Raw genomic sequence first — 11,742 nt, 5'->3', positions numbered from 1 at the left:
ACATACATTTTTAAAATCATGGCGCGCAATCTCTATATCTTGAGTCTCCATTCAAAAGATTTCAAAAAAAGTCATCAGTTATAAAAATCAAATTACAATTTTTAAAATCGGATATAATAAGAGAATTGCCAATTCAGGAAAGCTTAAGCTTATTCCTTACATGAACATAACTTAGTATCTTAATTTTAAAAATTAAAGATTAGAAAAAAAATATGTATACAACGATTTTATAAAGGCTTAAGCAATCATTGGGGTAACTAATAATTAAAGTAAGGTTATTGCCTTCGTTAATCGTTTAATAATCATAAAATATGTGAAAATTCATTTGAGAAAAATTATAAACCTTAATTTCTACCAAGGGTTTGTTTGGCGTACTGGGAACCCCCCAAAACAAATCAAAAAAGGCAAAGAATTAGCATTTATACACAATTTATTATTATTTCTAGTTATCTGTTACCTATACTAAGCCCTTCGCGCATTAGCAGTTGCTCGGCCATCGTTTAACAAGCTGCACTCTTTCCACTAACAGTTTTACATATTCCGGAGTATGTGTTCATATTTCATAAACTTTTTGTTAAAGTAAAACGTTATGTACATACATTAGTTAACGCGGAAGCGGCGATCGTGATCCAGATCAAGAATAGCATTGGAACTTAACTTACAAATAGCAATACATATAGTAAAATATCCATTGATCACAATCAACGAACTGTATACATATAAATATATTGATGAATCTTCCTGGAAATTTGCTATTTTCTACATAAAACTATATCTAGGATCTATAGTTATCGTTGATCAATCAAAGAATAGGTTATATATTGCAGTACAATGGATTCATTTTGTATTTATCTTCACTCGAAAGTTTTGTAACTACCAATTGCAGACACTGCTTGTGTCGTTCTTAACACAAGTAACTTTTAATTTAAATTATTTGTATTTGGGTAACTTAGATTACAATTGCCAATAAAATACTATGCTTAAATTTAACTTTACAATTAACACAAACATTAGGCAATAGGCATATAAAATAGGTTACAAATGTGCAATGCGAACCGAAAATGATGCTTTGCCAATTTGAATGAAGCGACTCTAACTAACATTTATGCTAAAGACTGATTCCTCTGGCCGCTTTGCAGATTCGTTCTGCGAAAATGTTTCAAGCCATTTCACAATATTCCTTTTTCTTAAGGCGGCAGCTGCCTCAACGCGATGCTTGTGTATTTGAGCTAAAGAAACACTTAAAGTAACGCCGGATCGATCCACCGATCCGAGGCGCGATTTAAAGACTGACCCTCAATTAGCATTACAGCGCCTAAATAACTAATACATAGTTTCTTTATATGTTTATGTTTTGTTTTGTTTCATTTTCATTCGTACATGACAAACCTAACAGCCAGTTTTGCGAAAATATTTAAATATTTTGTATACTCCTTTTGCATTTATTGTTTGTTTGCTTTATAATTTCATTTAATTCATATTATGCGTGTATTGTGTGTGGGTGTTTGTGTGTGTGCGGATGTATTGTGTTGTTTGGTGTAGTGTAGTGTAGTATGTGTAGTGTTGTGTGCGATTGTAAAATAGACGCTCAGAGATCGCTTTATCTTGGGTTCAACATAGTTTTTAAATAGACGAGTCGCAATGCTGTATATGCTGTTAATGCTGGCTAAAAACCATTCACTCTTCATTCATCATAATCGTTTATATTCTCAACATCTACTTCAAAATCCAGGTCATCCGATTCCGGATCCGACCCGGAACCGGTGACGGAGCCCGAACCACCAGCATCCCGATGCCTAACATATCCCCCCATAAACGCCCCAGCATCATCTCTAGATTCCTCCTCGTAAAACTCGCCATCGTCCTCGTCATCATCCTCCTCGTCTTCGCTCGACGATTGTAGATGTAACTCACGCAGCTGCCGTTGCACAAAATGTTAATGTTCCATCAGGGCCGCTATAGCAACAGCATCAAGCGCAAAAGAAAATCAGAAAACAAAACGAATCCGTTATGCATAATTCAAGAGATCAATGAGGTGAAAGTTTCTTTTCTTACGTGACGGTGTGCGTCCGGTCTTGTTCTCGTTGGGTGTGAAATTTAGAAAGTCCCAAATCAAAATTGTATCATCGTGCGAGCTGCTTACAATCTGGAACTCATCGAATTGCAAACGAAAAACGCGACCAGTATGTTCCTAAAAGGGTTTACCACAAGGATTAGACAAAAGGGGAAATGACCAAGTAGGTGACTCACCACAAGTGTGTTCAGACAAAGAGTATTGGAGGCTGCTCTCGGATCCAAGGCGGCCACCAAATCCCAGACCTTGATCTTGCCATCGTAGGCGCCGCTGACGATTCGCTTCGTGTCGAAACGGATGCAGCGAACCAATTCCTCATGTCCCTCCAGGACTCGTAAACAGGCACCGCACTCAATGTCCCAAAGTCTGAAAACAAGCAAAACAGCAATCTTAAGTTAATGCCGATTGGGTTAGAAATTATAAAAAGTAATAATTTGTAAGCATTTACAACCCTTATATTTAAATGATATTGCATTCACTAATGTAAAATAAGGAAACAAACTTTATATCGAAGATATTGGAAGTCAATGTCAATCGGTTTTTACTGCTGCTACTACTAATCTAAACATCACTTATCATTTATCACTTATCTGGTTAAATGCACACCCATTACCTTATGGAATTGTCTGAGCTGCCACTGACCACCAGGCGATCTCTGTACTGCAGGCAGGCAATGCCACGTTTGTGGCCATTCAAGGTGCGCACGAATTCACAGCTCGAGGTGGACCACACCTTTATGGTGCGATCTCCGCTGGCGGACACAATGTACTTCTCATCGAAGTCCACCACATTGACGGCAGCTCGGTGGCCGACGAGAACGCGGCGCAGCGTGATTTCGCTGGGCGAGGTCATGTCCCAGACGGCGATGGAGCGATCCTTGGAGCAGGTCACCATCATGCCGTTGTTAAAGCGCAAGTGCAGCACCGCCTCGCAGTGGTGGATGAGTGTGTTGACCATCTCGCCGGTGTTGACATCCCACACGCGGACTGTGGAATCGCTGGAGCCACTGATGATCACCTTGTCGTCGTACTGCAGGCACAGCACCGATCCAGTGTGGCCAATGAGGGTCTGCAGAGCAAATGAGAAATAAATAAGTAAGCAAATCTACATTATCTTGTGCTAGAATCTAAAACATTTATTTGTTTTAAATTAGTTTTACTAACATTAAGGCTTACTTTTATGTTGTGTTTTTTTATCTTAAACCGGCACCTACCTTAACGCACTGCAAATCCGTGCGATCCCAGATCTTGATGGTGTTGTCCCTTAGCCCGGAAACAATCTTGCCATCATCGTACTGCAAGCAATAGACACCCTTCGAATTCTCGGACCGACAATTAATGCGCCGCAGCATGTGGCGACCAGTCCGCCAGTTATTCTCTATGCTGTCAATGTCCTGAAACCATAAAATGTAAGATTAAGTTGACTGATTGCACATATCAGCACAATTCGATGACAACTCACATTCATTATCTTGGGGAACAACTCGCGATGGAATGAGTGTGGCCGCTGGGTCTGGCCCGGTCTTGGCTTAAAGAGGTACTGCATCCAATTACGCCGCTCGGCCAATCCGCGCCACAAAGAATCTGTGCGCACCTTGCGTTCGATGAGCTTCTTCCAGAGCATGCCCTCGGAGATGACGCGTAGCCATTCCTTGCAGACCAGCTCGGCCGATTTGAGCGATTCGGCATCCAAGTACGACAAAATGTTCTCTGCGATGTGATCCAGACCCTTGACTGCAGGTGATAGCAGATAATATCATTTAATAAGTGTAAATCCCATGAAGCTGTGAAGAGATTAGTTCGTGACTTAGCATCTCTATACACAAGTTTATGACTTAAACAGCTATTTATAGTTGACACCCAGTTATCTCTCGTACGACCCATGGCAAATTTTCCATCAGATATGATGTGGAGCAACCGTAGCTGCTACTGCTCTTGTCAGACACCAACGCAACCCAACCCAACCCAATCAAATTCAATGCAATCCAACTCCGTCAACAGACTTTAACTGCGAGACGAACAAGAGGCAAAATGATGCACCTAACGGCATTTAAATGCACTTAGCCCAGTAAGTGGGAGTGGGAGTGACTGTGGAAGAGGCGCAACCAATAGACCGTCATATTTACATGTGTCATAGCAAGGAGTGGTTGGGTTTGGGTGCCTTCACCGGGTGAGGTGTGGGTGGCGATATCTACATCCACAGGCACGTCTCCATCTGCATTGACAACCCGACTGAATGGGCCAAGTCATAGTCTGAAGTGCATGCGAGTATTCACTGCTCGCTGTTCGCAGCTTTTGCCAAACACAATTAAAAATGTGCATAACTTGCAGTGGCAGGCAGGCGCAGGCTGTTTGGCGGGCGGCATCTATTTGGCTCAAGTTGTTTGCCGTCGCCGGCAACTAACGGTTGTAAGAGTGTCTATCGGTCTGTGAATCCGTCCCTCCGTCCGTCGTTGTGTCGGTCTGACTGTCCCCCCCGGTTAGCTGCCTTTGAAGTGCATTACAATGTAAATGGAGGAGACAATGTTGCCTACTTTCAACTCTTTTTCTTTCCTAGAACAATCAGTGATGCCAACGAATCGTTACAACACGGGAAAACAGGAAATGTTTACAAGGTAGACAAGAGTAACTCGAAAGCCATTTTCTTAGAGAATAATATGTAATAAATAAGCTTGTTTCTACTACTATTACTACTTTTTTTTTTAAATGTTTATTAGAAATTTTTATTTAACGATTTTTTGTAATAAAGTTTAAGGTTAAGGCAGTTACTAGCTCAATATTTAAGATATAATATACATGCCAATTCAGTAGTAGGTATATTATCTAGAAAAAAGACATACAGGCATAGCTTACAGTCATAATGGACAAGAAGGACATGCTGGGGATTAAGCCAACGGAAACAACCGACGACTTCCTCAAAGAAGTTATTCCAGACTGGTAATTCAAGGAAAGAAAGGCTTACAAATTAAAGCGACTTTTCCACGAAGACAATTATAACATACATATACATATGTACATGTATATATGCACTCTATAGAAATTCAGCTGGCAATCAGAGACGCAACGAACAAGCCTTAAGGGGAAGCAAAATAAATATAAACAAATATAAAAATTCTGTAAACCAATGCCCTTGCAAAGGCTAGAATTGCACGCACAGATTTTTGATGACTACTTGAGTCATCGATACGATCACGTATTAATGCATTGACAATCGATGTGCTCGCCTATTCACTTATTCCGAGTCATTGTAAACCTGTTTATCAATAGCAAAAACATCCAATAAACACCCTATAACTTGGCCAACAGTTTCGTTATTAGTTAATAACATCTGTTAGCCGACAATCAATGGCAATATCGATTCACATTTTCTTATGAATAATATACAGGGTTCGCTTCGGCTGGCTTTCGTTCTGTTTGTGTTCCGGTAAAGCGCGTTTAATGGAAGCAACGACCTTTCAGTCAACAGCCAACAGCCTAAAGCGCCTGGCCCTGGCCCACCCACTGGCTCCTCTCGCTGGAAACATGCCCGGCAACAATTCGGAGCAGAAAGGGTGTAGGTCGGGGGACGCGGAACGAATTGAATCGCACTGGGTTCTGAGCGGGATTTACCTTTCATGTTGTTCAACTTTGTACCTGCCGTTTATTATTGTTTTAGCTATTGCGTGTCTAGAGATTAAGCATGGCTTCTGTGCTCTATTCGCTGCTAAACATGGCTACGATTTTGCTGTGGTGGAGCTGTTCTTAGGTTCTATTTTGGGAGAAAAGCTTAAGGTTCGGCACTGCACGAGCGTGGGATTTTCACTCTGGTGGCTGCTATCGCTTTCTTATCAACGGTTGCCAGTTGGTTTTTTGACCATCTGGGAGTACTGACCTCCCATACAACGTGCGATGTTGATAACGCCTGTGTGTTCGTAAGTGACGTATTTTTAGTATTAATAAATTACACACACTTCAAAACTTTATCTCTTTGATGGGTAATATTCAAGCCTTAAGAGTTTTTCTTTATAGACTGTAAAAGCTCCACTCAACTGTAAAAATTTTTTGCATCTTCAGTAATCACCTTAGATTAGTTATTGAAACGTAACTATTATTATAAGATGCAATAAATAACATAACAATAATAACACCCCTTAATCTGCATTAGATGATATTTATAGAATTAAACACTAGGTATGTTCAATCCACTTGATATGCCTTCTTACTTTCAAACTTTACTGACTAGACTGATGACAATTTAAAGTATTTAATATATTATGGAGAATTTGATATGAGTATTATTAAATTGGAAACATTTAATAATTTATAATTTACAGGAACGGATTTTTGTCTCAGTTCTAAATACATGTTGTGTTTAATTGTCATAATTGAGGAGAGATATAATTTAAATGCTTTTCTTGATAAGGTTTCTGTCTAATTTGTGGTAATACCCGATAGTTGTTACTAGATAATTACAAGGGAAAACTATTAAAGTCCAATTGACATCAACAACAAAAAAATTCTAAAAATTCTCAGAAAACGTTATTAAGGAACCAGACCCGTGCGTGAATTGCTCACTTATTTCAGAGACTGAAATGTATTAGATATCGGCACTCACTTGGCAGCAATGTGATGAAGTCCCTCTGGAGCATAGGCTTGAGATAGGCATTGATCTGGCCGTGCTGATAGTGGCACATGCGCGACAGCAGCTGCTCCACAAAGTCCACCTGTCCCGACTCGCTCCACTGGGTGAAGTACTGAAAACAGAGATCCCGCTCCGTTTGGTAGGTAGGCGAGGAGTCTTTCTTGCGCACCGGGTCGTACAGCATAGTGGTTGTGAACTGTACGGGGAAAATGGGAGGGAGAAACATATGGGGAAATTAATTATGAGATTGCATTTGTTTGGTTTGTCGGGGCGATGATACAATGTTTGCTGCTTGGATGTCAAGGGGCGATCGTTAAAACTGAAAACTGAAAAAGTAGGTAACTGCGGGTTGTGCAACTTTTCTTTATTTTAGGCAAGTGACGACCCAAACTGGGGGCTTACAATTAGGCAATTAGTCTCGACTCTGCTACGAGTTTCTTTCTACTCGAAATTTTCTCGTTTTGTTTTTATTAGGCGGCGAAAGAGTTTGCAGAGCGGATTTCTGAAAAAACCTGACGACTAGCAACACAGGCAGATCATTCACACGGAACAGTTTATAAATAATAATTGTATCGCTGTTTATTTGGTGTTCCATCCTCATTATGCGCATTCTAAATATAGACAATTCCATTGATGGCCAATGAGATCGCCACGAACCCCATTAATTAAACGTCATCAATTAAATGCTAAAGATCTCAGCAAACAAATTCGAGTAACGTAATCAAAGCGGACTATCGAGTGTGAGTGATTTGAGTAATTAAGTTAACTGCAATGCCAGCAACGCGAAAACCTTGCGTATTAACACTATGTGCGAGTGTAGTAAGTGTTGTGTATAAGTATTCGGTTCGGTTGCCTTAATTTAATTGCCATAATATGGTTTTTTGTGAGCTTTAGTTGTTTGCCTTTGCCTGGTAACTTTGAGCTAATATGAAGGATGCCACAGTTTGCTCTGACTACAAATTTCACAGTCGAAATTATAAGGTTCTGTTGGTAATAAGAAGTATCTGTAATTCGAAGATTCTGTAGCGACGCTCAGTGAACTGACCTCAAAAAATTATGCTTCTCTCACTTTTTTTTGTAATTACTTCTTAGATGTAGGTCATTTTGTTTTGAGTGTATAATTTTATTTAACAGCAAGTAATGGTTTTAGTTTAAAAGTGTTTTATTGGACATAAAACATATATTATTTTTTTGTCAAATATGGTTTGAATTATGAAAGTTTAACTGTATATTAATGTTTTAGCCAAGAAGCAGATTATCTGATTCAACCTTGATTCCCTCAACATCAAGCCAGATGACTCAAGCTAAACTTTATTGCTTGACGAGCAAAAAAATTAAAAATAAAAAACAATTTTTCGGCACATTGCTTAATGGTTTTGCGGGAACTGACCTTCAGTAAGCCGCCTATCACATTTAACTCCATAACTATAGCCGTACAATAAAATAAATACTGATTGAAATGTACACGGCCGCAACAAAGTGTACTTTGTGTGAGGTTTTTATTATTAATTGTGTAAACAAACTCGAGGCCAATTAACGAAATCTGAAATCTGTAATTGGACCACCAAAAATCGGAAATTGGGGGATATATAGAGACGGATGTTTGGACCAAGGGGATGGTGAAAAATGTGATGATGATGATGATGCTGGCGATGAATAATTAGGCTAATGCCTCTGAATCCGCCAAAGTTTAAGGTTATAGCCTATAGGCTAGGCGACAGTGTCCGAATTTAATAGAGTGCACGAGTGCAAAATCTGTAGTATATACGAAAATAAAGCACTATTACACGCACACAACCGTGATATATAGGTGGCGCAACTGTGTGTGCGTACGTGTGTGTGTGTGGAGGCGACACCTTGGGCTTTATGTACTTGGGAATTTATATGTTGGGTACATAACTAGACAGAAATCGCGCTTAAACTAAGTAACTGGGCAAAAACTCACGGCCTGTGCATTGGAGTTGGTTTCGTCCATTATTTTGTCAGTCTCCATTTTCATCATTGTGTTGATTGTGTGTTTGTAGAGTTTGCTGGCTCGTCTTTTCTCTCTCTGACTCCCGCTATCTTTTGGATGTGTTCCGTCGCACTCGCACTGACGCACCACGTAGGGCTTTTCGCTGACTTTTCGATTACACGGTTTGCAAATCGCCTTTCGTTTTTAATTTCTTATAATTTTTAGCTCAAAAGAAAATTACAATTTGCCTCGTCTCGTTGTCAGTATGACCACAGGCGGGATGCGCGAAAACGGCGAACGCGAAGTGGAAACTCAACACGTCGAAGAACCACACCAATTGTGTGAATCTGATTTGCAAGTCATTATTTTTGCTGCTCCTGCCTGCTCGCACTTGTTTTTAGTTCGTTTTTTTTAGTTCGCGCAACTGCACCGCACGAACTTTTCCCACGGAAGATTATATTTTTCACGAGCTTCCGCCCAAAAATACTTTACCACAAAGCGACTGAAGATGTGTGTTATCTATATCGATATCTGTCTGGCGGCAGCCGGTCACACTGGCGCGCCAGTGCTGCAAAACGCCGTTGCCAACACTAGATTTTCAAACAGGTAGTTGTCATGACTGTTATTTATGCACTGCTATTCATTTGGTTTATTTTCAGAATTCTAAAATGTACTCAATAAATAGTGTTGCAACTGCCCAACACTCTTTGTCAGTCTTGGTAACCCTAAACATCAGCTGACGATACGATCGCTCTCTTGATTTTCTGTTGTTATTTAATTGATAAACTTTCTGCGGGGGGCGCCTCTCCAGATAACCCCCACTTCTAAATTAATAAACATTGCGCAAGTAAGTGCCGTCCGGCTGTCAATGCCTAAACGTTCACTTTCATTTGACCGCAGGCTGGGCTATATTCCCATTCTAATCATTTCCTCCAGAATCATCGCCTTGTAAACATATTCTATTCAAAATTTGCAGTGGTTCAACTAACCCAAATCCTTAGGATGGCTTGCGGCAACCAGAGTGCCGCCAACTTCTTGAACGAAGGCAAAAAGATTGTGGGAGTGGCTCTAAATTACATGTAAATTAGTGATAACTTGTAATCTTGGTTCTGAAATGGATAACACCCCACATCCTATTTTGCCGCAGGGACGTTGTGAAGGCCAGAAATGTACCGGTGCCCAGCGAACCGCTCGTCTTCCTTAAACCCACCTCATCGTATCTTGAGGAGGGCCAGCCCATAGTCGTAAGTTTTAGAAAAGCCAAGAATCTGGAGAGCTTAAAGTTATCTTAGGCAGTTAAGTTATACCTTTGGTCCCTCATAAAAATATTTTTATTTGCTTGTATTATTATTTTCAAGAGCAATGTACGTTATAGAAAACTGATAAATTGGCAAATGCAAAAGATCTTGGCACTTAAGAATCTTGAAGATTAAAAAGATTGCTTAAAGTTTTGAAATTGTAGACCAAGTATCAGAATTTAGTTAGATAAACAATGTAAGATGATTTAAGGCCAAAACAATGTAAGATGATTTTCTTTCATTTCGCTTTCCAAACTTTCCACATTTCCTATGCCTTCCAGATACCCAAAGTCTTCACTAAGGTGGCCTACGAAGTGGAGCTGGGCGTGGTGATTGGAAAGCCTTGCAAGAACGTCTCAAAGGCAGACGCAATGAGTTATGTAGCAGGCTACTGCCTGGCTTTGGATCTGACGGCTCAGTGCAATTTGGTTAGAAAATTAATATTCTCAATTATAAACCAATATAAATAACGATTCTTTCAGGGGGCAGCTCGCGCGGCTGGTCATCCGTGGACCCTGGGCAAAGGGTTCGACACCTCCACGCCCGTCTCCAACTTCATACCCTTCGACCAAGTCAAGGATCCACACAACCTGCCGCTTTGGCTCACCGTCAATGGAGTCGTGAAGCAAAAGGGCTGCACCGCGGACTTGATATTTAAGGTTCCAGATATCATTTCATACGTGTCCAAGTACATGACATTGGAGCCCAATGATCTGATCCTCACCGGAACTCCAAATGGCTCGGATGCATTCAAGTCTGGAGATGTGATCGAATGCGGAATGGCGGAACTAGCCAAACTGTCTTTTCAAGTGTGCGGAGAATAAATAAAAAAAACGCTAAGCTTTTACGCTGGTCCAGCTTTATATTTGGATGCTCACAATTTGACATTATTTCCGGTTGCCCTCGACGTCATCACAGGCAATCAAATATTTCCGCATCGCTGTGCAATCGTTGGTGTTCTTCCATTTGGTGCTCGGGCAGTTGACGTATACCTGCTCCATAATGCAGGCCAACAAGGTGGCAGGATAGTAGTTGCATTCACCCTTTGTGTGCAACCATTGAAATTGCTGAGCCTTCTTCTGCGCTGTTTTACTTTATATATTATTAAAATGTTTTGCTATTTTTTCAAAACCCACCGTAATCCGTACAGCTACTTAGGCTCCTCACCATCAGTTGTGTCATGGTTTGATCGTTTTTGTAGCGTTGCTGGTAGCTTTTCTTTAATTCTTCTACGTTGACGCTTCCATTGGTTAGCAAAAAGCCATTGGTCTTAAAGGAACACTCCGCAATGCACTGGAAAGATGAACATTTCGAATAAATATTGTTCAATACAATTTTTCTACAAGACTGTATTGATTTGAAGATTAAATATTTGATTGTAGATTAAAAACCAACTAACTGCATGCAGGGCTACTTTATCCGTTTTAAGATTTCGCGTTTCCCCATTATTTGTGGTGGTTGAGTTGTTGGTCAGCAAGGACTTTCGACAGGCTTTGATTGCCCTATCATTTTTTTGGACATCACAGCAGGAGCTCATCTGACGAATGTTGGATAAATGAAGTAATAGTTCGATTTTATTTACAAATCGCTTACGAATTTCGGTTGCTTCGCCTGGTCACAGTTGGTGTAATTAAAGGATTTGACACTGGAGCCAAAAACCACCAGAATTAAAAGCAGATTATTGGGTAAGAACATATTAATTGTTCAAAATTGAATATTTAACTGACTGTCAAAACGAATCGGGCATGAGTTTTAAGGCCACAAAATAATTAGCTTCAATTTCAAAGTTAATGTTC

At 40.2% G+C, this 11,742-nt stretch overlaps 3 protein-coding genes across 5 annotated transcripts; 1 reads left to right on the top strand and 2 right to left on the bottom strand.

Moving 5' to 3' along the window:
• Positions 1–412: 412 nt before the first annotated feature.
• LOC108140656 (F-box/WD repeat-containing protein 11) lies at positions 413–9,175 on the bottom strand. 2 transcript variants are annotated; one of them, XM_017263588.2, is made up of 8 exons: positions 8,640–9,175; positions 6,668–6,890; positions 3,536–3,807; positions 3,288–3,467; positions 2,688–3,142; positions 2,254–2,440; positions 2,056–2,191; positions 413–1,956 (listed from the first exon to the last, which is right to left on the bottom strand). In XM_017263588.2, the coding sequence occupies exons 1-8, from the start codon at positions 8,694–8,696 to the stop codon at positions 1,937–1,939; spliced, it is 1,530 nt and encodes a 509-aa protein (XP_017119077.1). In that variant the 5' UTR covers positions 8,697–9,175; the 3' UTR covers positions 413–1,936. The 2 variants fall into 2 exon arrangements, with proteins under 2 accessions (XP_017119077.1, XP_017119076.1); XM_017263587.2 differs by having other exon boundaries at positions 2,251–2,440; positions 8,640–9,173.
• A 185-nt stretch (positions 9,176–9,360) lies between these two features.
• On the top strand, positions 9,361–10,793 carry LOC108140657 (acylpyruvase FAHD1, mitochondrial). Of its 2 annotated transcripts, XM_017263589.2 has the most exons (5): positions 9,361–9,495; positions 9,625–9,727; positions 9,796–9,892; positions 10,228–10,374; positions 10,429–10,793. In XM_017263589.2, coding segments are annotated over exons 1-5 (690 nt in total). In that variant the 5' UTR covers positions 9,361–9,494; the 3' UTR covers positions 10,771–10,793. The 2 variants fall into 2 exon arrangements, with proteins under 2 accessions (XP_017119078.1, XP_017119079.1); XM_017263590.2 differs by lacking the exon at positions 9,361–9,495 and having other exon boundaries at positions 9,518–9,727.
• Positions 10,794–10,833: 40 nt separating this feature from the next.
• LOC108140659 lies at positions 10,834–11,641 on the bottom strand. Its single transcript, XM_017263591.2, has 4 exons — positions 11,540–11,641; positions 11,346–11,483; positions 11,083–11,239; positions 10,834–11,030 (listed from the first exon to the last, which is right to left on the bottom strand). Exons 1-4 carry the CDS (start codon positions 11,639–11,641, stop codon positions 10,834–10,836), a joined length of 594 nt encoding a protein of 197 aa, XP_017119080.1.
• Positions 11,642–11,742: the final 101 nt, after the last annotated feature.

The sequence above is a fragment of the Drosophila elegans genome, unplaced genomic scaffold, assembly GCF_018152505.1.
Source record: "Drosophila elegans isolate 14027-0461.03 unplaced genomic scaffold, ASM1815250v1 contig_476, whole genome shotgun sequence".
Classification (NCBI taxonomy): domain Eukaryota; kingdom Metazoa; phylum Arthropoda; class Insecta; order Diptera; family Drosophilidae; genus Drosophila; species Drosophila elegans.
This window is presented reverse-complemented; position numbering and strand designations above follow the sequence as displayed.

Bases quoted from the DNA above. Each gene is read 5' to 3' on its own strand.
- LOC108140657 (XM_017263589.2), top strand. The intron at 9,728-9,795 runs GTAAATTAGTGA...ATTTTGCCGCAG, and splicing joins GGAGTGGCTCTAAATTACAT to GGACGTTGTGAAGGCCAGAA. The intron at 10,375-10,428 runs GTTAGAAAATTA...CGATTCTTTCAG, and splicing joins TGACGGCTCAGTGCAATTTG to GGGGCAGCTCGCGCGGCTGG.
- LOC108140656 (XM_017263587.2), bottom strand. From the start codon at position 8,696: ATGATGAAAATGGAGACTGACAAAATAATGGACGAAACCAACTCCAAT. The intron at 3,468-3,535 runs GTGAGTTGTCAT...TTATGGTTTCAG, and splicing joins TGTTCCCCAAGATAATGAAT to GACATTGACAGCATAGAGAA. The intron at 2,441-2,687 runs GTAATGGGTGTG...GCTTGTTTTCAG, and splicing joins AGCTCAGACAATTCCATAAG to ACTTTGGGACATTGAGTGCG.
- LOC108140659 (XM_017263591.2), bottom strand. From the start codon at position 11,641: ATGTTCTTACCCAATAATCTGCTTTTAATTCTGGTGGTTTTTGGCTCC. The intron at 11,484-11,539 runs GTAAGCGATTTG...AACATTCGTCAG, and splicing joins AGGCGAAGCAACCGAAATTC to ATGAGCTCCTGCTGTGATGT. The intron at 11,240-11,345 runs GTTAGTTGGTTT...TCATCTTTCCAG, and splicing joins ATAAAGTAGCCCTGCATGCA to TGCATTGCGGAGTGTTCCTT.